Here is a 26,720-nt window from a genome sequence, read left to right on the forward strand (position 1 = left end):
AAGAAGTTAGAGCTAATAGGCCAAGCAGTGATTTAATTAATGCAGTTTCTGTGTGGTTATTTCGGGAGTCTGGGCGGCCAGGAAATGAACAAGCGGCCTCCATACTACATTACATCACCAGGGCCTTGTTGTCAAGTACGACAACAGCAGCTGTTTTCTGCTCACGCGCAATTCTCTTACTGACTGGAAGGACAACTTTTCTGCTACACTATTGATTTCCATGAAACTGATCAAGGGATGCTAAGTCATATAGGTTGCCACAGGCTATAGAGAAAATGAAGAGATGATGAATTTAAAAAGGATATTATACAGTTAGGCTAAGTAACGCAGGAAAGACAGCAGGTCTTAGCTTATGAACAGAAGTCCAAAAGCATCCTGCAGATAGACAAGTGATGGAATTCACACATCATGGGATGAATTCACTAACATCTTCACTATAATGTTTGGGAATGTTCTAATAAACTGCTGGGCTAAACCAACAAATCAGTACATACCAGTGAGTTTTCTATTGTGAAGGAGACAAGGTGACCAGGATAATGCCAAGGAGGCAAGTCACAGACCATCCGAGACCAAAGCACAGGACTGAGTCAAAGACTGGGCAGACAAAAGGCAAGTGTCTCTTTCTACTGGTAACAGTCTCAACATCTATTATTTGACTCTTGAAAACGTATCTCAGATATAGTATTCATTCTCTTGCCTCTCGGCATTCTGGCAAAGACAAGTCTACAACCTGTGGGATAACCCTCTGCCCAAGGACAGCATGTTAAGTGGGTTTGGGAAGCAGAGAGATGGGACAGGAGCTCGTTCCAACCTCTCTACACATCGCCCTGGTATTGCAGTTCATTCAGAAAAGGCACACCCTTCAGGGGACTTACAAAAAGAGACTTAATTTATATCATATAATTTTCTCAGTTTTAACTTAGTTTATACATCTCTTGGTTTATGGTTCATAAAAATTATAATCACGGGAAATTGATATGCATTTTATATTTAAGTTTCTTCAGAACAGAAGAGGCCACAGTCAATGTGAGTGATCTATTATTCCTCTGTTCCTTTCAGAAAATGAGATTGGATTCATATGAACTGCCACAAAGCTGCTTAGGATCTGGAATTAACACAGTCTGAGACATGTTACTAACATGTTCGACTGTAATTAGAGGAGTCTGAATATTACTTTAGTATATTTATTCAGCCAATGTATAGAACTGAAAGGATCCTAAAAGGCAAAAACCAAACCAAAACCAAAACAAGCAAACAAACACCCCTTTGCCAGGTATGGTGTCACTAATTTTTAATCCCAGCACTCAGGAGGCAGAGGCGCGTGGATCTCAGTGAGTTCAAGGCCAGCCTGGTCTATAGAGTGAGTTCCAGGACAGTCAGGGCTACACAGAAAAACTCTTGTCAAAAAGTCACCCCCCCCCCAAAAAAAATAAAACAAGAAAGGGGGAAGGGAGGAAGAAAGGATCCTATTCACTCTTAGTGGTTTATAACGAAGATTATAAATTCCTTTCGAGATATGAGTCTCTTGGGGACAAAGGTCTTTCTCCCTATGTCCTCTGGCTACATGCTTCACAGTGTTTATGCAGAGGAAAGCCTGGCAAAAAATCAGGCACATGATCAGCCAATGCCAAAATAAAGGCACAGGATCAGCCAATGCCAAAATAACTGAGTTCTGACACTCACACTCCATGTTGGTCATGAACAATACTGCCATCACTTTCTGCTGTGGCGGGAAAGCAGAATCAGGACGCCGACCTCAGGTTCATGGCTGAACTGGAATCCACCGAGAACAGTGAAAAGGCATTCAAGAGGAAAAGTGGCCTGCCTGTGCTGCCCCTCACACCCAGTGTGTAACCACTTCCTCCCAGGGCACAGATTTGCCTCCAAAGAGGGACTCTCGCAGGAGGGAGGTCATTTGAGGACAAGGAGCAATGTCTTAAGGCTGGAATTCCCAGAGAAAACAATCTCATTGAAACCAATCCTCTCTCCATTCTTGCAGTTAAAGAAGGGCACGTGACGAGGAGCTCCCCGTACTTGGGTTCCTGCACAGTCACGCCGTAACGCAGTGGCAAACACTTATGCTCTCCAAACTGCCTGGGACAATTTTAGACAGGCGCTTGAGTCCCCTAAGGCTACATACATACCCACCAGAGGGAAATTAGCATTAGCGATTGACATTGTGGCTATTCCAAGACAGTCTGCCTTGACAGACGGCCCACAACAGAAAGGCTCCTTTTCTTCCGACTTGCCGCCTTGTAGGCTGGGTTTAGAATGGGACTCTTCCGGACACACAGAGATGACATGAGTTGGTCACATGTTGAAGATATCTTATAGGTGGATATAAATCAACTATATCATCTACAGGCCAAGGACTAAGACAGGCTTAACTCCGCTTCTTCACCTTAAAACAAGCATATTTAAACTGCAAATACTTAGCCTGGAGCTTATGTTATTGTCGGCCCTCCAAAGACTTTAAACTCTCAAGCCTGTTATTAGATGGGCCGCAAAATTATTTGTGCTTTTCCCAATACAAGGCTCTATTGGAAACAGGGTCAAGCTAGGCGTCTGGAGAGCCGCTCTTTCTGCTGTGCTGCTGTTGGCAACCTACTGAAATCACAGTGTTCGCTCATTCCACGGATTTGTAGTGAAGACGCAATAAGGAATAGTAGGTTAGACACTGACCTCTCCATAAAGTCAGAGTCATGCTATGAGTATCATATGGCTCATATGAAGGGTTTTCTCTATGGCCCCTTCCACCCTCCTTCCTCTCTCTCTCTTCCTTCTTTCCTTCCTTGCTCCCTCCCTTCCGTCCTGCATGATGTAAGAACCAACATAACAAGGCCTGTGGCTTTAAAAACGTTTATTTCTTAGTTTTAATTACATGTATGTGGATGTGAATCCCAGTGACCATGGAGGAGGTCAGGGGCATTGGAATCCCTGGGGCTGGACTTACAGGTAGTTATGAGCCATCAAATGTGGATGTTGGGGATCAAACGCCGATCCTCTGAAAGAGGAGCGAGTGTGCCCAACCACTGAGCTGCTTCTCTAGTCCCATGGCTTGTATTTGGATTTCTGATCAACCATAACTCAAAAATATTAAATGGAAAGTTCCCAGAGAAAAACAAATTCATGTTTGAAATAACTTTTATTATAGCGTGTTATTATACCTCTTCTATTTTATTTTGGAACGGTTACATCCTTTCTGGACCAAATCTTAAGTATATATCATGGTATATAGAGTTCTGTTCCATGGGAGCTACCAGGCAAACACATGGCTCTTAGAACGTAGTCTCTATAGATAAGAAGAACTTCAGTACAGCAAAACAATTTTGGACTCTGTAAAAGGAGTTTAACCATGAGGTGCTAAAACGTCTAGCTACAATACATCTTTCTGAAGGGGTTTCATAGCCAAGGCCACGATTCTAAAGAATCGATACCTATGAATACCAGAATTTACGAGGAATTTTATACTGATATGAATTATAGCATACCTTGTTATAAATTTGGTGAGAAGTGTTTTAATTGAAAATATATTCATAAATTGAAATTATAACTCTCTGTACTTGGGCTTTAAAATAAACATACCCCCCAAATGCAAAAACGAGACATAGGTATAATCAAAAGCCTACTACACACATAGGAACCAGCATGTATATTCAAATAAGACATGAATAGCAAATATAAAGTGAAACTTTAGCCCTTAGAAATTTCTGGATTTTGATGGGCGCTCTCTCTCTCTCTCTCTCTCTCTCTCTCTCTCTCTCTCTCTCTCTCTCTCTCTCTCCCAGGTTAATTTCATTGTACGTATATAAAGACTCCAGAGATAGGAAGTGGTGAGAATCACACGGGCAAGCCATCCTTCACAGAAGTTAATCATGACCCAAAGAGGCCCTGGCTGCAGTGCAATCACATACACAGAATTACATGGCTCCTTTAATACACATGATCAGTCTCAAAGCTAGTGGCCTTGAAAATCTGAAGGCCTTAGGACAAATTATCTTAAGCTCCATCTCTGTGAGGCAATCAAGACCTAAATGACAGACACCTACCTTCATTTACGGCAGCTTTGCTTTGCGTGCACTATCAAGTGCTTCATAATCTTTACTCATTTACTCGCCGAAGGATGCGTTATTTAAAGTCACCCTAGGTGGTGAACTGTAGAGTCAGAATTCAAAAGTCTGTCTAGCCACAAATGTGAATTCGTAAGACACATACTACTTCCCAAGAGCCAGCATTTCTAGTCTCCTAGTGAGAGATGAGAATCTTCTTACCCAAAGTTTCTAATGACCATTAATACATGTCTATAAGTATCTTAATGAGGTGTTTTTAAAAACTCAATGGTTATCCCTATATAAATGATCGGCAGGAAAATAATAGTCCCCATGTAGAGTTTCTGTTTTTGAAATTGAGTCCATCGCTATGTTGGTTTTCACAGCCGAGTGAGCGGTAAGCTAGTCAAGGGAGATTGGAAGGCAGAGCCAGGCCGGCAGAGGTAAGAGTATGCGTGCTGGGGTAAGAGTACACCTCGGGATCCTCAGATGCAAATTCATGTAGTTTAGACCAAGGAGCACAGATGATAGCTGAGGTTAATATTTCTAGCCCCGTTTTAATGTGGAAAAATTCATTTGCAATCAAGCCGGATGAGAAATAGGCTAGCTATTATGAGCACCTAGATGGCTTTACTTCAAGTTAGCTTTTGGAAACTTTGACTTTCAAACTCTACGAAATCCTATGTTTTTCTGTAGTTTCAAGGCAAACGTAATCTTAAAAATATAATCAGAGCACAATTGGACTACAGAAACCTTCAGGTTTCTCCAAAAACTATGATAGAAAGAAGCAGAAAAGGTCCATAGTTATGTTTGAATCTTGAGAAGTGACCTGGGGCTCCTGTCTGCTCGCGTCTTGTGGTTCAGAATTTCTTGGGACCTCTAAGTCATTTCTTTATTAGTAACTTACGATACGAAATGGATTCATGGACACAGAATGAAAGAAAGCATCAGAGATCACGTTCTCACGGCAATGAACTCTCTATAAGAAGCCTGTGAGGAACTGTCACCCTGCAGCTTGGTGTCGCCTGGAAGGACAGTGTTGGTAGGGACCAGACTTCCTGGCTGGGCCTAAGAGGCACCAAAGAAGGAAATTTATGATCCTTGCTCATAATAGAGTACTATACAAATGCTAGAACTAAAAAATGGATGGCATTGTATGTTATATTCCCTCGAAATAGTATAAAAGATGTTTTAAAGGAAGATATTTGTATTTTGAAACTGTACTCGAATTGCTCATTTCGGCTCTTGTCTTCACATCCCCTAGTATCTTGGTACTATCATTACCCTCCAATGAAAAGGAGGAGTACAGTTTAGCAGTCCAATAGGGACTTCCCCTTGGACGGAAGTGGACGCAAATTTGGGTTTTTTTTTTGTTGTTGTTAATTACCTTATTTTTAGTTATGTAAAGGTATGTGGAGACTGGCAGGTGCATGTGTGAGTTCAGCTTCCCCTGGAGTCAGAAGAGGTCATCAGACGCCCTGGAGCTGGAGTTACAGGTGGTTGTGAGCCACCCAGCATGGGGGGTGTAATATTAAGCTGGGGGCATCACCCCAGCCCTCTAACACCTCTATATCCAAGAAGTCTGGGATGATTGGAAGCCCCTGGCCTGGCAGTTGCCCTGGCTTGGACTCCAACTCCCAGCCTGCCAAGCGGTGACCCCTCCCCAGGGAAGGTCAGGACCACTCCCCCAGGCTATTTAGGCTTGTGCAGGAAAGAAGAACACTTGGTTTTTGGGTTTGTGTGGATGACTCCCCCACCTTCCTTTGCCACGCACTCCCGGCCACCCGAGAGTGCAACATTTATTAAACATCGGCATTTTAATTTGGCTTATCTGGTCTGATTGGATTTCTTGGTGCTGGCGGAAGGCTCGTTTTAGGAAATATTCCTAACAATGGGTACTGGAAAGCACATGTGGGTCCTCTGAGAGAGCAGTACAGTCTTAATTGCTGAGTCGCCTCCCACTCTGGACATTCATTTCTTAACTGGAGAAATAAACCCCTTCTAGGACTAAGGATTTGAAGGGACAAGTTGGCACCATGCTGGCCCTATGATAGGCTAGAGAGGAAACCGGGGTTTCAGACCAGCAGTTGACAGCAAACGCCATTCTGTACACGAACAAGCACGAGCATTCTCTATGAAAAGAGAAACGTGGAAATCTCACGAAAAGTGGTGGTGAATAAAGCCGAACCAATTGCTCGCTCTGCTCTGGTTTAGGAGGAAGCAGAAGCAACGCAAGAGACGCACAAGGCCAAGAGACCACTTCTGTCCCCCTGTGCTGTCCCTTCCTCAGGGGACAAGGAAGCCTTGTGCTTCTGCCAAGTTGCTGTACTATCAGTGAGGAGGAAGACACGGGACTTCTTCCTTGGTGTCAGGAGTCCCTGGCCGGGCAGGAACAGACCACTCAAAGTCACGTGTGAACACAGATGACCCGCAGGGTCTATTCCGCATGACATCAAGATCCAGAAGCCTAGCTCAGCTTTTAGGGCGGTGCTATTGGAATTGCTGTGGACGTCCAGATGTCCTGAGGGAGGCTCACCAGCCATCAGGATTGTCCTCCCCATGGGGACTGAGGGACCCTGGCTCCGAAAGCTTGCTCTCAGCTTCCTTGCTGCGAGGCCAGCATTTAGCCTTCCGCTGTTCCCATCTGGTGATGCCGGCCTGCCAGTCAGAGGACCAAAGACAACAGGTCTACCAGATCGAGGACTAGAAACACTAAAAGCAACGTAATTTTTTTTTCTTTATAAATCAGTTATCTCAGGTATCTTGTTATAACAACAGCTGACTAACACAATCTATCAAAAATATCACTTAAAGCTGAGATTTAAAAGAAAATCACAATTTAGACTCCACCCCCTATATTTGTGGGAACGTTCCTGACAACGCAGGTTTTTTTAGCTCTAGGAAACAGAATGTTCTCTCAGAGACATGGACTTCTCCTTTAAGTTGTCAGGCTAAGCAAACGATAGCCCGGAGTGACCCACACCGGGTAGGGGAAGCAACATTATCTCATCGACTCAAGTTCCTGCTTCATTTGGCCGGTCATGCTTACTGATGCTTCCCATGGCCACAATCTGCCGAGGCTCAAATCATGCATAGATGGAAACAGCTCAAAGAAAATATGAAGTCATTTCTCCGTGAGAGATTGCCATGTGAGCTCTACACGCAGAACTCTGGTTAACTGGGGACCCTGACGGCCACGGGGAAAGTTAAAATCCTCCATCGGCTTAGCAATAAAAAGCAGAAAGAAAACAAAACAAGGCCAAAGTTGGATGTTAACAGCTGGAGCCTCCCACCGTCCCTTTAATACGTTTGCTAACGTTCTAAGCCGTTACAGGCCTGTGGTAAGTCAGGTGCTCTGTTCAGGTCAATTATCACGCAGCTCCCCTGGGATGGAGCCGGAAAGATATGCTAATTGCTTTAAATAATCAGCTAGCATGCAGAGGAAAAGCACAAAACTTAAGCATTCACACTCTGAGTCTGTTTTGTGGGGGATGGGGTTCATTAGAAGACCTCCCCCCTGCCATGTGTAGGTGTGTACAGGAAGTAAAACTGAGAGAAACTAGAACGGTCTTTCCCTCACGATTAACAAGGCAGGAAGAAGTAGTTTTGCACGGAGGAGGTCCAGAATCCCCAGGATTCTTAATTCGAATAGAAGGTTGAACTGGCTAACTCACTTCTGCAGTTTTATTCATCTCTAGGGGACCCTGGATTGCCGAGGAGACACCAAAAGGAAGAGACATTCAAAATCCAGAGTTGTATTGTCTTAATAATTTTTTTCGGTGGTCAAGAACAGCCTGCTTAGGTGAAGAAGGCTCTGGGACTCCACTTTGGGAGCCCACAGTGTGAACTAGGATTCTAACATAGCCATCATTTGCATGCTTTAAAATTTTGCCTAATTTCTCATCTTCAGAAACACGAAGTTTCTGGGGATAAGGGCTGCATAATAATATTGGCAATTTATTCACGGTATAGAAGGCGCTTTTAGATGTCTGAGCAGCAAGGGACAGACCTCATGGGACGGGTGAGCTAGACACGATCCCTATCAGAGAGGATCTAAGGACCTAACTGAGAAATGAGAACTTGAAAAATCAAATCAGAGCAAGAAAGTCGCTGAGTCAGGAATGCAAAGAACAATTCCGGACATCACACGATTAACTACCAAATTAGTGTCTGCTCAGGCTATTACACCGGGCCGTGCTGGACAACTGCATGGAGAGGCTCAAAACAAACACTGCCTGAACTTGACCCATGCTTCTTGGATGGCATTTCTGGAGAGGGTAAGGAAGGAAGAGGAGAGACAGATAGATGGACAGATGGACAGATGGACGGACGGACAGACAGACAGACAGACAGACAGATAGATAGATAGATAGATCGATAGAGGCATTTAGTTAGATAGACAGACAGACTGACTGTCTGACCGTGTATGTCGGAAGTGAGGCCCGGCATTTTGCATTTTTTAAAGCTCCTATGTTATTTGGGTGAAAACAAGATGGGTCAGCTTTGAGAAGCACTGCTATACACGGCAAATATCACGTATATGATATGATATACTATATGTGATGCTATATCATCGGCAAATGCATCTCTACCATAAAAGGTAACGTGTAAATCAAGTGGGCGCCGAGTATAAGATTTCCCTTCTGCTACCCCTGGTGACACACAGCCCACTGGGACGCAGAAACACTGTCCGATATCCCGAACCTAAGAGCCACTGTGGAGCTGCAAGGTTTCAAAGGCGGGGAGTTTTAAAAGAAAGCCCCAGCTTGACAAGCCAAGAAGAAGCCAAGTCTGTGGGGAAGGGGAGCACAAGTTTAGGAAGGGATAGGGAGACTGGAACCAGACATTGGTGTATGGAGGGCTCACACAGGGAAACCAGATTCTCTCCGTGGGCTCTGCTATGTTCTCCTCAAGGAACAAATGGAATGTCAAGTCTGGGACTTCATAAATCTCAACTCAATAGAAGACTGCTCTTGTTGATTCAAGCCACAGTTAAAACGACAGTGCCACCATTTGCAAGCTGGGATGTAGCTTGGTTGGACACCTTTGTCTCCTTTTAATGTTCCTTCTGTAAGGGAGATTCTAGCCTATTTAGCCAATCTTACTCAACTCTTGTACTTAGGAGAGAAACTGGGACAAAAACGAGCTGGTATTGACGACAGCATATTCATATATAACCCTTGTAAACAATGTCAGAAGGAAAGTTACTTCTCTCCTCCCCCAGAAGACCCACAATGCCACTACAACTTGATATGGGTGTTAATGCCCCTTGAAACAAATCCCGATACCCTGGTTACCTGAGTGAGTGGTTTCTGGTAAGATCGGGTTGACGCTCTTGTAGAATTTCAAAGATGTTGGGTTGACGCAAAAACGCAACGATTTTGTCATTGTAGGCTGGAAGAAAAATGTAAAAAGAAACAATGATTCTTAAAAAAAATCTAAATTCATATAAATTCAGACTTTAAAAACTACGTTTTATTGCTAACATCCATTTCACCCAAGGTCTCAGTTTGGAGCTATTCTGCCAGTGGGGCATAGATGCTTACTTTCCAACTTTGACTAAGCTGTCACACGATTCTTAGGCTTACACTTGCTACTTGCTATTCTTTTTCAATATATCTCATGAGCCAAAAATACTTTCAAATGACAAGATTAATTCACTAACAAGATTCTAGATGGTCATAATTTTAAATTTACCAAAATCAACCTGAAAGCCAGGCATGGAGGTACAGGCCTATAATCCCAGCACTTGGGAGACTGAAGCAGGAGGACTGAGTTTGGGGCCAACCTGGGCTACATTGTATGACTGCCTAACAACCAAACCAAACCAAAACTACCACCATCAACGAAACGCCAGCAGCAGACAACCTCACAGAAAGGACAGCCATAAGAAGCGGGAAATCGTCTTCTGGTTGAATAGTGGCTAGGCAGAGAGGTCGAACCAGAGACCCGCTCACCCCCCAAAACAATAGTCACCGGTAACAGTGACAGCTACAGCCACAGTGCTAAGGACAAGCCATTCTCTAACTCTACGTGGAAATAAACGCCAAACACGAATAAACAAACAAACACACCAAGCAACTGCGAGACCATCACCAACTGCTGGCAGACAGATATTTTTAAACAATCTACAACCTAGTTACCATGGCTACAGAAACGCCAAAATGGTTAAAAAAAAATTTATTAGGCATTCCATTCTTACCCCTTCTGTCAGGAAAATGAATCTGCAGACTTAAGATTCTTCTGCTTGGTTTACTAATAATCAGGAATAGGTAACAAATATAATTCAGAGAACCAAGGAGAGAGTGTCTGAATTCACAGACAACAGAGAGCCCATCAATTCTATAGGCAGCTGTGTCTAAAATGTCATACTGTCTGCACATACATATTGTTAGCATATATTAGCTAAATGTTTTAAAAGTTTTTAAGTGCTATCTGTGAAGACTGAATTCTAATGTCAACACCAAAGATCCCTAAGTTAACATTTCATGATATATGTATGAACTGAGGACATTTTTGCAATGGAATCGTTTTATATTCCATTCAAGATCAGAGACGAGATACTTCTTATGCAATAATTTTGAAGCTCATGAAAGTTACACATATAGTAGTTATTAATAATTATATATTAATAATGATACTATAAATGTGGACAGACATCAACCCCAGAAATCTTATCTGGTGGTTATCTTTAAGTCATGGGTAGTACACTGTATTTTGTGGCAGAAGGGTTTTTGTTTGTTTGTTTCTAGGGTAGAGAAACAAACCCCTACCCCCCACCACAAGCTATGCGGTCAAGTTTCTCACACTTGGGGAAATCCCAGGGTCAGCTCATCTGGAGCACACCAGGGGTGCCTCGCCCTGGGAGAACCACCTTCATGAGCATGGCATCTCCCCTGCCAGGTAAGTATGTTTGTTCTTTGATGTAAAAACAGACAAAGAGAAAGCTGTTTTGCTTTAAGGTGGGAAGGGAATTTAGCCACCTCTCTGCAGTCTGTCCTCTCTGCATGCCTCTGGGGCTCCAGGTTGGAGACCAGGACTACACTGTAGCTTCACTGTTTTAATAACAGTTCAAAACGGTTTTCAGACCTGGAAGCCCACATCCGTTGATTTCAGTTTACTATTCTGGAGGCTTTGTTGCTTTCTGTTTGCTATAGAAGCCCCTAAAAACGTGGTAGCCTTGCTTGGTTGGTGAATGAGGCTACCACGGATTCACACACCCCTTAAATTCTATCCTAGGATGCGATATATTCTAATTATACGTTTGTTCGGAAGCTTACTTTACAATGATTGCATATTATTTCATTAGTGTTTCTTACCTTCAGCAACCCAATACTTGCTAAGCAGGAATATGGGATTTTATAAGGCAGAAGCTCTCTGAGAATCAAGGGACTAGGGTATGGTCATAAGTGGCTTTAGGACAATGAAGTAGTTTTTCTGACACGGGGAGGAATGGGAAGCTGGCAGGAGGCACCCGTGGGCATGGTATGCACTCTATACAGTAACAGGATAACTCGGATAAAGATTTGCAGAAAGAGCTGACATACCCACTGGAACCATGTCCTGGTACTGCGGCCTGCTGACGGTATTGAATGTGCTGGACGGTCTGGGGAGAACGGGTGGTCCTGCATGCCGAGAGTCTTCGCCTACCTGCGAAGATAAACAATATTTCTATCTGCACCAAGAGCTCCGGGGCTTTGCATTGGCATCTCAAACCGAGTTCTTCCAAACACTCGGGGGCAAATAACCAATTGATCAGGACAGGTGCCAGCCAAGGCGCTGACGCCAGATCCTTGAAAGGTCTGTTCTTAAGGCTTCATGCCGGTGAGTGAGACAGGTCCGTCAGTGACAGGAGCCGGGCCAGTGAACATGCATGGCTCAGGAGTTCAATCTGCTTGCCTTTACCAAGGCTGCAGAGGCAAAATTGAAGACTTGTTGGTCAGGATTGTCTGCACGGCCAGAACCCCAACCTGCCACAATATGGTCAAAGGGAAGAGCTGGGTGACACAAGATGTATCGGGCTGCACCTCTGCACCTGGATATTCCTTCTTTCTTTCTTGTTTTTTTTTTTTTTTTTTTTTTACCTAGGTAGCTGAGGGAATTCCCTGCCTCCGCGGAGGAGGAGCTGAGCGGCAGCAATCTTCCTGCGGGGTTGTGCATTAGGACATTATCTCCTCAGAAGCAATTTTATAAGCTCATTAGAGGGCCTGGTGTAACAGCTCTTTCAGGTTTGAGCCTCCCACACCAGACGGCCAACAGGAGCAGGTGTGCATGATCTAAATATGGTTTCCTTTTTTTTTTTTTAATCCCTGGATTAGTCGCTGTGCCTCTTATAGGCTTCGAAAACCCTACACATAGATAACCAGTCCACGCATCTGTGCTTGTGCCAGGAAATTCTAACCTTGCTTCAGCTTCTAGCATCTTCTCGCATATTCCAAAAGTCTTTTAAGGAGAGGACAGGAGGTGACACTGGGTTGGTACACTGACACTTTTCAGATGGCGCTCCTACCCTCTTGCACTGAAATCTTCACGGCCATTTTATCATATTACATCAGCTGGGTACCTGTTGAGGCCATCTCTACAGCCCTCCACCTCCCCTGCCCCGCCCCCATCCTTCAGGAAGGCTCTCATTCCTCAAAGTAAAGTTCAAACAGCCTCCTCCTCCTCCTCCTCCGTGAAACCTTCCCTTCTCTTCAAGGTGAGGTTGAACATAATCTTCTCTGAGATCCCCTGGGGCTTGGGGATATTTCAAAATCAGTTGTCATTATTAGCCATTTGCTATTTATTTCCTATGCCCCCATAAAGCTGGAAACAATAAAAAAAAAGTCCACATTATTACCTAAATGAGCTATTAAAACGGAGCTTTCTTCCCCAGCTATTAAAAACAATGTCATGTGATTTGTTATGGTGGACGGTGTTCAGGGTGCCATGGTGTCCATGTGGAGGTCAGAGGGAAAGTCTGTGGAGTGAGTTCTCGCTTTCTACTCTTTCATGGGTTCCCGGGATCAAAGTCAGGCCACTAGTTTGTGCAGCAAGAGTGTTATACCCCCTGCCCTGGTATCCTCGTGGGCCCCTTAAAAGTTTATCAAGGCTGGGTGGTGGTGGCACACGCCTTTAATCCTAGCACTCGGGAGGCAGAGGCAGGTGGATATCTGTGAGTTCAAGGCCAGTCTGGTCTACAAGAGCAAGTTTTAGGACAGGCTCCAAAGCTACAGAGAAACCCTGTCTTGAAAAAAACAAACAAACAAACAAACAAAAAACCAAACAAGCAAAAACAAAAAAAGTTTATCAAGGACCTTTTCCCTCTTATTTTCATTCATCTCAAGTATCACTTTAAACTTGCTCTCCGTACTAAGAATGTGGGAAATAGGCCCTAATTACTTGTGTTCTTTACACCGTCAACCACAATGTTTCTGCACGGCTGCAGGCGTTCATCCACAGCTGCAATAGCAGCCCTTCTACCGACTACAGACTCTGCTGAATGAGGCTCGCATGGTCACAGCGCGGACCCACGCCGAAACTGCAAGTTTCCTCAGCCTGCTCCTTCCGAGTTACTGGCTTCGAGGAATGCAGCTAGGCACTCTGAGAAGATTCGGTTATCAGCTACACATCTTCAGACAGAGCACTTGGCTTTTCAAGACACCAGTCTGTGTAATCTCCCTCCTGCCAGTGTGCTGCCGTGCGTCAACATTTCCTAGAACAGCCAAAGGTGGCGAAGTCTTCGCTTCTTAAAACCAGGCCACAAGACAGTGGTCAACTCCTCCAAGAAATACAGGCAACGCCTCCAGCTTCCCTGGAAGAACTGCCTCTGTGAAAGGTTGGATGATAATGTGGCTGCCTGCTGGGTTCTTCTGCTTCACTGTTCAGTTCCCATCAACAGAAGGGAGATTTTCATTTAGTTGCTAATATACGATGGGCTCTGTCCCACGGACTGGATACTCCTAGACTTTGAAAGTCATTCAAAGTTCTGAAGCCCGGGTGCTAAAAGAAAGGGGAAGTAGCACTATTAATCTCTCGTATATTTTCTCAAAAACATCACCCTGGCTAGACAGAACGGCCACCTTCAGCTTCTGAAGCCACCGTAGAGCAAATGGTTAAAGCGGACTGTCTACGTGAGAAAGCTAGGCAGGGTCCTAATCATGTATATAAACCTAGGCAAGGTCCAAGGGTGAGAGTTCGGTTGTATTTGGTGAGATAAACATTGGTAGTGATCTCCACTCACGGTTTACAGGAAAGCATGATAAAGATTTATGGGCTACTCATAAAGCATAAATATTTTCATGCATACCTCACCCCGCGTTAGACTTATACATCATTTTTATATGAGCTTCTCGTGTATATTCTTCTATAAACAGGGCCCACGTGATGCATTAAAGCAGTGTGAACAGCATGAGGGGAAATTCCACGGGTGGACTCTTGACGAACTGAAGCCAGTTATTTATTGCATTCATAATTTTTTATTACAAGAAAGCCCTCAGAACATTTGGCCGACAGTATAATATTGGAAATAGGATACGCGTTTAGGAACGGCAGGCAGGAAAAGAAATCTTAATTCCATTTGTCTAAGGGTCTCTCTTGAAGCGGGACACAGCGAGCCACAAGTGCACAAGCAAACCGTAAGCTCCGTTAAGGAGGGGACACTTCGCCCACAAACAGTCCTTTCATGCATTCCAGTCGTTGAAAGAAAAATGAAACAAGAAGGGATTTTTACGTGTTTGGGGCTAGGGTGCTGGGGAGCCCTCATGTGGTGACCACAGAGCACTGCAAACTGGCAAAGCAGAACTCAGTGGGCTGTCCGGTCATTCTCAGTTCAGGCCGTTTTCTCTGTGCAGGCAGCACATAAACAACTTCTGTCAAATACACCTTAATTTTAGACAAGACCAGCCAAGGATTCCACGGCCCTGTGGATTCACCCTTGGATATCCGGATATTTTAATGGCATCCAGTAAACCTCACTCAAGGAATTCTTCCCTGCAGGTAAGGCAGTTTTAGCCCCCGCTAAAAGTTCATTGTTTTCTTATTTGACTGGGTGTGCAAAGGGATTATTGTCTTCTGTGTGCACTTATCAGTACCAATTCCGTCTGGGTTAAACAGGAAACTTCATTCGTCAGTCGTTCATCACAGGCCCCCAACTACTAAATTTGCAGTTTAGCTTAGAGGTATTTTCAGAGAAACCTTGTCAACATTCCGGAACTTTCGAAGCCTCTAAATGATACACTTAAACTAAATTAAATAAAACCAAACCAAGGTAAACAAAAAGAAAAAAAAAACAGAAAACGAAACAAGCAAACAACAGAAAAGGCAACACAATTTCACACAGGACCGTATCAGCATCCTAGCGGCTACCATCGCCAATCACCTGGCCAGTCCCTCAGGGCCACACTCACCTCGCCAGCGCTGTGGCTGCGTTGCCTGGTCAGGTGTTGCCGATGGACCAGCGCGCTCGTGGGTCTGCTGCTCTGAAGTGGGAGCCGAGGGTCGATGAACGTGGTGGTCCGGGAGTTGTGGTCGACAAAAAACGCCTAGGATACAACCCATTGCGTCAGCGGAGCGGCCAACACGCGGCACACGCACGCACGTATGTCTCAGCAGACCTAGGGCATGGCGCGGTCGGGAAACGACGCACTCTTGGGTGGTCATCTGGGTCTCGTTTTCTCACAATTTGCAGCCCTTCCATCAAGACAGGTTGGACTAGGGAAAGGCACTTCTAGCGTGGATCCAGAGTGAAGATAGGAGGGAGGAACATGACATGAAGTTTTAGAAAATACTCTAGGTCATCAAAGAGGTGACCTTAGAAGGAGGCCACGGGGTGGATATCTGGAGCTGGGTGTGGTGGCACAGGCCTGTCATCCCAGCACTGACTGCGGAAACAAAAGCATCCCTAAGTGGAGGCCACCCTGGGATACACAGGGAGGTCCTGCATCCAAACAAAGCAGCCACCATAACAATGAGTGGGAAGGGCATCTGGACTCTTCTAATTGGTGCTCTTGGGGGCCCCCACGCACCTGGTTACTACAAAAGTCTAAGCATCCGAAACTTCACCATCAATGACTCTCTCCTTCCCTTTCCAAAGCAGCTACTAGACTCTGCCGGTTTCCCGGAGGCCAGTCCTCTCTCTGTCCCCTCCTGGCCTCTGAGCACACTCCACTATTCCGGGAGCTCATCCTACATCAGAACCACACCAGTGGTTCCTCCGTAGTTCATATCTCCTAGGTGCCTTTATGCCTCACACCTTTTAGAAGACTCTTCCTCCTGAGCACTTAGATGACTTCACGACTCTAAAACAAAGCTTCTGACGGCTACCCAATGTCTCTAAGGTGCTCCCCAAAACTTGGAGTAGTTTTCACAGATCCTAAAAAAGCAAAGTATTTGATTTTTTTTCCTTTTTTACCTTCTTAAATAAAGCAGCACAATGACAGAACAAGAATGTTCCCGGCCCCTCAGCACACTATGGGATTTCTAAGTACACACACTGAGTGCGTCTTCCCCGAGCTGAGAGAGAGAGAGAGAGAGAGAGAGAGAGAGAGAGAGAGAGAGGGAGCATCCTTGTTCTCAGCACTGTGTGAGAAGTACGTGAGTGACAGACCCTCACAGCCTCTTCCGGACAGGTTCTGGCCTCAAATTTCACGCCGGCCTTCGTTTTATTTAGGTTTCTAACACACCTGTTCATTATTCCTGACATTATTCGAAATGTCACAACATAGCAATCATTTCTACAAACAAGCATGTTTATTTAACTCCTGCCTTTAAAAAGCAGGTATTATTGTTGGGCGGTGGTGGCGCCGCCTTTAATCCCAGCACTTGGGAGGCAGAGGCAGGCGGATCTCCGTGAGTTCGAGGTCAGCCTGGTCTACACAGAGACTTCCAGAAGAGGCTCCAAAGCTACACAGAGAAACACTGTCTTGAAAAACCACCCCCTCCAAAAAAAACAAAAACAAAAACAAAAACCAGCAGATATTATCAAGTCTCTTTTTTTGTATAAATTAGTGTCAAGGAGATTTCACTATAAACATAATAATATAAACCATGTTACCTAAGAGAAAATATAAAAAGTGGTTAAATAGTATGGCCTAATTATGTAGTACCTTAGGAATGCTTTCAAGGATGGGTGGCAGTCAGAGGCACCATGATGCACTGGCAATTACAAGCACAAATGGGTGTCTGCATGTAGGTCAGTGTGGATTTGCATACAGTGTCAGAACCTAATTTGATGTTAACAGGCTTGTTTCAAACCCATTCTCTAAGGAATTATGTAAACGCCCCGAGGGAAGAGACTGTTCTGACTCACTCTGCCATCCTCAATCCCTTTCAGGGCTGACCTGGGAAAAGGAAGGCGCCCAAAGTGCTCCAAACAGACTCCCAACCCACGTGAAGGGTCAGCTCCCATCTAACTAGGCAAGAATTAAAATCTATGAAAAACACAACAATAGCTAAAGATGTAGAAGGATTAAAAAGAAATGAAAGGGGTATATAAAACATAAGGTCTGAGAAACCAAAGAAGGAGAGAACTAAATAGAAGACAAAGTTTTTTGTTTTTTTTTAAAGCAGGGTTAAGGTTTTTTATTTTTATTTATTTATTTTGACTTTTTCTTTTTTATTGATTTTTATTGAGCTCTACATTTTTCTCTGCTCCTCTCCCTGCCTTTCCCTTCCCCCCTCAACCCTCCCCAAAGGTCCCCATGCTCCCAATTTACTCAGGAGATCTTGGAAGACAAAGTTTTGAAACTCAAGTTATAGATATGAACAAACTCTCAGACTAAAACATTCAAAGTAGGTGACAAAGTAATCACCGCATGCTTGGGACCCAGAAAAAGACATGTCCATTTCTGAGCTCCACCCCGCCACTCACTCCGAATGTAATTCTGGGCAAACTGCCTCTAAGTTTAAGGTTCCGTTTATTATTATTTTTTCCCCTGTTAAATTATGACATGGCACGACATTACATCCATGTTAAAGAAAAGCAAAAGAGAAGATTCATACCCATTTTTAAACACCATTTCTATGACCTTTCAAATATGAATGACTGCTATTATCATGAAAAATAGTTTTCAATTCTTATCCCTTTCCCTAAACATTCCAAAGTTTCTTGCTACAGTCCACACACGAGGGTGGAAAAACAAACCGCAAGGACCATAGAGAATCAGTGAAAGGAATTCTCCCTGACCCTTCTCATGTGAGGGGTCATGACTAAGTGGAATATTCCACTTGCAGCAAGCAAGTCTCCTTATTAGGGGCACAGGGGGTCCTTCTGTTCATCCTCTATCCTGCTCCCTAAAGTAAGGAAGGTAACAGCTGTTCTGGAAGAAGCTCCACCCCAACCCCTGGCATCTGTACACCCAAAGAGTCTAGATTGTTCCAGTGGTAGCTCTACCCCAAGCCGGCTCCCCAACTCTCTTCAAACCCTGCCGCATTTCAGAACAACCGCCAAATGATGACCCTCTTCCCCAGAGTTGCTCAAGATCACTCCCACAGAATATTTAAACTGCTCCCCATAAAACAGACATGTTTTCCTTGTCTCTCCTTCCCATCTCTTCTCTGGGGGTGGGGGTGGGGGGCGAAAATCATCCGGGAGTGTTTTTATCCATTAAACTCGGACTTTTTTCTAATTTGGTTTGATTTGGTCTGAGCCGGATTGCTGCGTCGGTGGAGAGGCTTGTGGGGTGCGGGAACTTTCAACAGCCAGCATACTAAGGCAACGGAAATGGATAAGCAAAAGGAGAGAACTGGAGGAGTGTGTGTTGGGGGGTGTCTTGTAACTTCAGGAACCTCCTGATCAATCCAGCTGGCTCACCTCTGAACTTCCTCATGTGAATGAATACACTCTCCCAAGTAAACTCTGGATAGGTGTTATATCACAGTCCAGAGAAGCCAACCCCAGCTGGTCACACCAACCGTGACCCCGCTAAATGTCAAACTGGAGCCAGCATCTCAGCAAAGGATTTTCATTATTTGATAAATAATGACATCTGGTTATCGGTCACTATTAACCCAGTTGCGTCACAGTTGTGGATTTCAGGGATACACTTGGGAACTTACAAAGCTGGGACATTATTCAAAATGTCAGGAAGTAGCAATCGTTTCTACAAATTAGGCTACGGCGCCACAGCCCAAAGATCACACGCCTCGCTCTCTGTCCCTATCGCTCTTCCCCGTCGACGGCGCTCTCAAGATCCTACTGTGTTCTTCTCGCTTCTTCCACACCTCGTCCCAAACTTGGCTTTGGAAAAGCACTGAAGGATGCCTTGACCGGCGTTGGGAACCACAGCCACTCACCCACAGCACGTGGCTTCTCTACTGATGCGAGCTGAAGAGGCGCAGCCGCATCGTCCACGTGACCTGCGCAGTAACTCCCACCACTAAGAGGTCGGAGGCCTGGCCGTGGGCGGGGAGGGCTGTGTGCACGTCATGTCACGAGGGGTCCCCGTTCCAGAGTCAGTGGAATGTGCGCACTGTTTACATAAGTGTTTCCAGTCGCAAGCACTTGAGAGGAAGGGTCTTGAAAATCTCCAGGAGCATCACAGATGTAGGGCACTAACAGGGTACAGCACCCACGAGCAATGGCTCTGTGTGTTTGGGCTCAGGGTCCTTTGTGTGACCTTGGATGGGTCTCCCAGGATTTTGCTGTGTAAAAGGGGGTGACTCAGGTCACGGCCAACGTGTGACAATGTAGGCTACTTTAAAGTAAACTGGGTTTGGGTTTCATCGCCAGCACCACCAGGAGCAAGAAACCCCAGATGAAGCATGAAAAATCACAGTGCAATTTGTCGGCTGGCTGGCTAGTTCCATTGGTGACACACATCAATTATATCAGAAAAGTGGATCACTTTCCACAGGGAACGCTAACTAGTTCAAATGAGCAATGAAGCTGACCTGGTCCTTTTTAAAAAAAAGAAAAAAATTGGGTCACTTTCACACCACAGCTTCTGAACAGCCTGCCATTACTCATGGGTATCTATCTAGCACGCCATTGTCTGAAACTTGATTTAAGAAAACAGTCATCGGAAGAAGTTAGTCCTGTTCAAATTAGCAGCTCTCAGAGCATTTCCCAAACAACACCCTTCCCTACTGTGAAGTTTCATTAAGGAAATTCACTCAAGCTTCCTAGTGCTGGGCCCACTAAGACTAACAAGGCAGAAGCGGAGCGGAATGCAAACACACAAACTCACATCTCATTTGAAAACCATCCTCCCCTTTCCCGGCTTCAGGGCACAGTCGGAGTCAAGAAATACGGGATGGCTGGAGCCAAGCGGTATTTTAGCAAGGCCAAACAAAATACATCTCGTTCTTTACACAATTTGCTTTTTTCTTGTCTTTTTTTTTTTAAACTTCTATTATTTTAAGCAAAGGAAAAGCCATCCGTACTTATGAAGAAATATCAACCACAGCCTCAACAAATCTAAGCTAAAGAAGCTTGGGACTGTTTCCAGTTAATATTTTGCCAAACCGGGAATGTCTATGAAGGAACCAGGCATGTAAACACAGCAAAACACAGAGCCCCTGCCCGAGCCCCGCCCACCTCCAGACAGGCGGTCGCTCCTAACATTTTCCTCTCTCTTATTTACGACCACATGACCGTGGAAGACTAAAAATGGGGTTATCCAAATCAACACATTTTTCCAGGAAAACAGAGGGATTGCCGTAGACTCTGAAAAATAATATGTTTTTAAAGTCCCAACGCAAGTCATGAGGATAACTTAAGAAGAAAGAAAGGGAAAATCCATTCCTGATTCGGGCGATTCCTTCCAGAGTCTAAAATCTGAGCCTTTTACTCAGAAACACCCACGAAGCCCAAGCTTGTTCTATTACTTCACCCCAGTTGGGGCAGCCCAGAAAGACAACAACTCTCATTTTGCCTATATTTGTTCTATATCTACTAATTTGTATTTATTCAGACAACAGAACTTATCAGTCAACATTAATCAGATAAGATAATGGAGGTCATTGTGATCTTTCTCGGAACTGAATCTAATACACCTGATCTCCCTGTGGGTTTTTTGACTTTTGATATCATTTACCACTTAAAAATTAGGCAAGGGGTCCTTTAAAAACAGTGGCTAATATTTCAACTGTTGAGTGAGTGTGAGCCTTACCATCTACCTAGTAGTAGGGTTTGGTGTTAGCCGCAGCTCTGGGAGCAGGAGAGCGTGGGTACAAACGTTCACATGGAAAAAAAAAAAACAAAAACAGGCTCACAGAGGTCATGCCAAGAAGCTGCAGATCCAAGAAGCTTCCCAATTCAGCATATTTTTTTTCAAATCCATTAAATTAACCACTGCAACCCCAAAACAGAACAAAATAAAAGACAGAGGAAAAAAAGTTAAGGTATTTAAAACCAGTGTTCTCCCTACAAAAGTGCATTTTTATTTCCTAACTGTTTAATTGCTGTGAGCTCTTACTAATTACTAAACTCAGTCAAGAACCAGAGATATTTGAAATAAGTCACATTTTAATAGTATTTGATGAACATTTCTCATATAAATAATGAAACTTTTATCAGCATTGCTACTCAGATCTCAAATTGCCCTTGATTTTAATATTCTTGAGTGTGCCAAAGTTGAAAAACTCTTCTTACAAGAAGAAAAATGTTTTAATAATAGTTCTTTTTCTTTGTTTGTGATTCCTTCAAAATGAGATCTTTGCACTGGGGAACAGGGCACACTCTTAGAGATCCAGGGCCTGGGAGGCTAAAGAAGGAAGATCTCAAAGTCAAGGCCTAACTGGACTAAGGGAGAGTTCAAGGCCAGCTTGAGCAACCTTTGGAGACCTTGTCTGGTGCACGCCTTTAATCCCAGCACTCGGGGAGACAAAGGCAGGCGGATCTCTGTGAGTTTGAGGCCAGCCTGGTCTACAAGAGCTGGTTCCAGGACTGGCTCCAAAGCTGCAGAGAAACCTTGTCTTGAAAACAAACAAACAAACAAACAAAAAATGAGAAAGAACTATAAGCAGAGACAGGTATCATAGAACTCAGCCACAGTTTGCCCAACATGGGCAAGGCCCTGGGTTGATGCTCAGAGTGGGGGTGGGGAGGGAATACATGTACATTTGTGTCCTGGGGGAAATCCTGGGTCCTGAATTCAATACATGTATGCAGAAATTGGTCACATAGTCTTGTGTGGAATCTATTGTGTATAAAACTAAACCTGGATTAATTGTCAGCTTCAAAGTTACGGAATTAAAAAGTAATCAAGGACATAACAGAATAAAGTACAACGAAAATAAATACTATAATGGGGTTTGGAACGAAACCTCACTCCAAATGAAATTCGGATCAGGAAGACAAGCATGAGCATTATAGTTTATCTGTGCTCTCCTGCATCCCACCCGCACTTCCAGCCAAGTGCTGGAACGGGAAGCATCCTTGGGAGGTGATTAGGTCATACGGGAGTGGGCCTCCCACAAATAGGATCAGTAATGACAGAGGGACCTCAAGAACGGCATCAGCGCTTGCTCAAAGAAGCCCCCAGAGAGCTACCTTGTGACTCTAGCCACTTATAAGAATACAGACCCTCCCCGAACACACAAGTTCTGCCAGCACCTTGATCCAGAACATCTCAGCCTCTGGAATTGTGAGGAATGAATTTCTGTTGTGTGTAAACCACGCACTCTATATTTTACTAAAGTACCTAAAAAAACAAACAAGATCACTACATAGTTGATATTAAGTCACAGTTTAGAACCATGTAACCTAACCTTAGAGGTCAAGGAAGCCAAAACCTACACAATCTAAGCGCTTTAAAATAGGGATTGTCACCCTTTAACGGAATCTATTCATTTTAAAACTAGTTTTGCTAACAATGAATTCAGATATCACACAATTCATTCACTTAGTGTATCTGTTTTGCTCTGTTAATGTAGATACAGGGACGCGTAAGTGTGGCCACTATCTAATTTTAGCATAATTTTTCTCCAAAATGAAATCTTATACCCATTCTAGGAAGCCAATAGTCTACCTTCTGCCTCTCTGCTGTGCCTCTTTGGGGCATGTCACAATATGTAACCTCTGGGCTAGTTTCTTTCCCATAGCAAGCATTTTCGATGCTCATATATGTTGGGGCATGGTGTTGATTTCATTCTTTTATAGTATCAAGTAATGATCCATTGGACAAATCCACCACATTTTATTTAATCACTGATACATATTTGACTTATTTCCAACTTCTGGATTATAAGCAATACAGCTCTGAACGTTCCAATGGGTGCTTTTATGTGGGACGTGTGTTTCTCTTGGGTGTATATATAAAATTGGCAGGTTACATGACAGCTGCTTGCTTATGAGTTTCAGAAACCCCCAGGCTGGTTCCAAAGTTGATGGATCATTTTCTGCTTCTTCCAGCAGGAGCCGAGGGGTGCAACTTCTCTACGTTCTCCCCTGGCCAAGTGCAAAATTTCATGCGATATTCTTACTCTTTGATTATTTATCTTTAAAACTGTCGATTGATTCATTTACTTTCCTTTACATATATGAGTGTTTTATCTGCATGTGTGTATGTGTTCCTTGCATGTGTCTGGCGCATCAGGAGGGACGAAAAGAGTGTTGGATTTCCCTGGAACTGGGGTGATGGGCGTTATAAATTTCCATGTGGGTTCCGGGAACCAAACCTAGGTCTTCTGCAAGAGCAATAAGAGCTCTTAATCCCTGTGACACCTCTCCAGCCCTGTCAACCTTAAATGAAACGTTCTACGCCACACTGTTCGTCTGTGTGTCTTAAAAACCAGTTTTTACCTTACAACTCCCAGAGTAGCTGGATTTGTAGATTTGTGGAATCTACAGTCATCTAATTAAAAATTATCCACCCCCAAAAGAAAATCTCTTCCAAGATTAAAAACACCTGCAGCACACATCACACGCACGGAATGGAAGTCATCCAAGACAAGCTATGGATTCATGAAAAGAGCTCAGGAGAAAGGCCTGAGAGACTGCCCGGTGGCAAAGAGCAGAGCAACGGCCGCTCTTCCAGAGGACCCAGGTTCAATTCCCAGTACCCACACGGAAGTTCACAACCCTCTGACATGCCCAATCCCAGAGACCCTCTGAGGCCCTCTTCTGGCTTCGAAGGGCACTTCATGCACACGGTGTACAGCGCTCACGGCAGGAGAAATAACCAGACACATAAAATAAAAGATAAAGGGGGGAAAAGATGGGGCCCATGGAAAGAGCTATATCTCATGAGAGAGCCGATGGGAGGGGTGGGCAGAGGGAGAGGGCCCGGAAGCGTCTCGTTTCGTTCAGAGGGAAGATGATTATAGAGAGCCACAGGGGATGTCTCCTTCATTCGCTGATGCTGATTTGAGACATTTCTCCTTGAGTGCACTGGGAGAAAAGGGCGTGACCCGGACACACAGAAGAAACCTCATGGGAGGATCTTCTGCTCCGGAAGCTAGGGCACATTAATAACCATATTATCAGGCAGATGAGCATCTCCCCCAACAAGTCTTTGCTACCGGCACAATAATTTAAGAGGACAGCCATCCACCTGCTCACCAGTGCGACTCAGGGGAAAGGAACATTGAACACCCAAGCCTGTCGCTCATTAAATGTGACATTCTGTTTTTGGAGACAGGGCCTTGCTATGTAGCCTAGGCTTGTCTTGAGCGGACTGTGTAGCCCAGGCTGGCCACTAAGTCCTGCCAATCCTGCTCAGCCTTGTAAGGGATGAGATTACAGGTGTAAGCCTTCACCCGCGGCCCTAATTATGGGGTCCTGGTCAGCCTAAGTAGTGGCTGGGTGTCGTTTCAATCGATTGATGCAGACTTAGCTGCAGCGATGCCACGTCCTCCCTGGTGTCCCTGCTTCTGTCTTCCCAGTCAGTCTGTCGTGCTGCTGACTCACTGCCACCGGACCTGTGGTCCAGGGCCATAATCGCGAATCATTGCCTTGATCTCCTCTGAACGCATGCTTGACTCTACTAAACCCATGTTCGGGAACGAGAGAACTTGTCAGTCAGCCCTGTAGGAATCAAGTCAGTAGTTCCCATGAGTCTGAGTTCTTCCTCTCACTAAAACAAAATGTTTTGACTACACAGGGCTCTGGGGAAAGATGGCTGGGAGTGGAATCTGAGGTCGTAGAGGTCCCTTCCAGGAAAGCAGCTTGTATCGCAATCTTTACCGGCGCCATTTGTCTTGAATGCTCTTCCGCTGTGCGCGAGTTCACACCTCAGGTCCTTCATGCTTCCCCAAACACCTGTACAGAATGCCACCTGCTCCCATCTTTCCACAGACTCTGGCCTCTGCTTCAGCCTACAGTGTGGTAGTAATCACCTCTGGGCACACAGTTTATTTACTTGCCTCTTGCCTGTCTCTTTTCTTCAAAGGGCACGCCTCTGAAGTGAAGGGCTTCTCTGCTTGGTATGGGTGCTCAATAAAGCCTGGCTTTGCAAAAAAATGACTCTAATTGTTACGTACTCTAAATAGCATGCCATTTTAGTCCTTTTTGTAAGTGTTATACACTAATACTTTGTATAGGAAGAGAAACCAAGGTTCATTATACAAAATCTAGAAACTACAATATCGCAGTCAAGAGCAGGGTTCGGGGAACCAGATGATCTGGGCCCAGCACAGTGTAGCCATAGCCTCTTTGGTGATGCCAGGCAGGCTGCTGAGCCATTCTGGCTCCGGAATTTCTCACGTTTAAGGTGCTTCACTGTGACGTGAGATCAAGACCTTAAACAATGCACGGTTCACAGGGGGCGTCAAGCAAGCGTCCCATAAAAATAAAATGTTCACTAGGGGGATACCTTCGAACAAAAGCAACTATCTCACGGGGACTCGTTAGTCACGTCCAACGTCCCGATTAAAACTGGGCTTTCTGGTTCACCGTCTGCCCAGGAAGACATCACCACTCTGGTCTTTATGTGCTTCTCGTCATAAACTAGGGAGTTGTTCAAGGTGAAGCCAGGCCAGGGCTCTGAGCTGTAACTGAGGCTCAGGCTCGGCCAGCGTCTTGCACGATGGCTCACTGATTCCTCATACACTCACTAATCCACGCGACCATGCCTTAGTCTCCTGTTTACAACACAAGTCACACCACATTGGACGGTAGGCATTGTCAGGATTCTTTTCTATAGTCAGTGGAAAACGGTAAGAGAACACAGACAGAGGAAGGTCCAAGGAAAGAAACATGGACACCAAACCCATGCCTCTTGCAGCAACAAGCTGCCTGGGCAGGTTTGCGCTGAACGAGGAGACGGGATGTTTGTCCCCCGCAAAGGTCGAGGGAAACCCCAAGAGCAGCTGCAGCCACTCAACGGCTCACTAGGGTAGCTCGCTCAGGTTACCTTGCCCTGATGGTCATGCTTCATCTCCCAGCCCCTCGGTAGCTCCAGCTGCTTGTTGGCAAACATGTTGAGGAATCCCACGAGGTCCCGGTTATGCTGATAGCGTTCGAAGTGGTGGGTGTCCCGCCGGACTTTGGTGATCATGTGCTTCAGACACGTGTTGTTTGTAAACATGCGGTAGGCACTCTAGAGGGAAGACGATGACAAACGACCGTTAGGCTGTCCGTGTGCACCGGCGTGGGGATTATCGCATGGCAGACGTCGGCTCCTTGGATGGTGCGGGAGGCGTGAACGCAGGCTTCTGCGTCACTCCAAACCCACACACAGAAACAGCCGAGAGAGCAAAATGACGCGCACACACAGAAACTGTAGAAAGTGAGGCCCTTTATGACTGGTT

The 26,720-nt window shown here is 44.9% G+C and overlaps 1 protein-coding gene and 1 non-coding gene across 4 annotated transcripts in view; both read right to left on the reverse strand.

Annotated features, from left to right (window-relative positions):
• The window catches only part of Hecw2 (HECT, C2 and WW domain containing E3 ubiquitin protein ligase 2), a 337,940-nt gene that overhangs the window by 59,690 nt on the left and 251,530 nt on the right, over positions 1-26,720 (reverse strand). For all 3 annotated transcript variants that reach the window (XM_087902401.1, XM_087902402.1, XM_087902403.1), the window contains 4 exons: positions 26,324-26,509; positions 15,437-15,571; positions 11,597-11,699; positions 9,347-9,443 (listed from right to left, as the gene is read on the reverse strand). In XM_087902401.1, the coding sequence (XP_087758527.1) occupies positions 9,347-9,443; positions 11,597-11,699; positions 15,437-15,571; positions 26,324-26,509 (521 nt within the window). The remainder of the gene's footprint in view (positions 1-9,346; positions 9,444-11,596; positions 11,700-15,436; positions 15,572-26,323; positions 26,510-26,720) is intronic.
• LOC125414250 (U1 spliceosomal RNA) lies at positions 10,800-10,960 on the reverse strand. Its single transcript, XR_007236207.1, has one exon. It is a non-coding gene; the product is annotated as a U1 spliceosomal RNA (small nuclear RNA).

The sequence above is a fragment of the Myodes glareolus genome, chromosome 27 (genome assembly GCF_982192425.1).
Source record: "Myodes glareolus chromosome 27, mMyoGla1.1, whole genome shotgun sequence".
Classification (NCBI taxonomy): Eukaryota; Metazoa; Chordata; class Mammalia; order Rodentia; family Cricetidae; genus Myodes; species Myodes glareolus.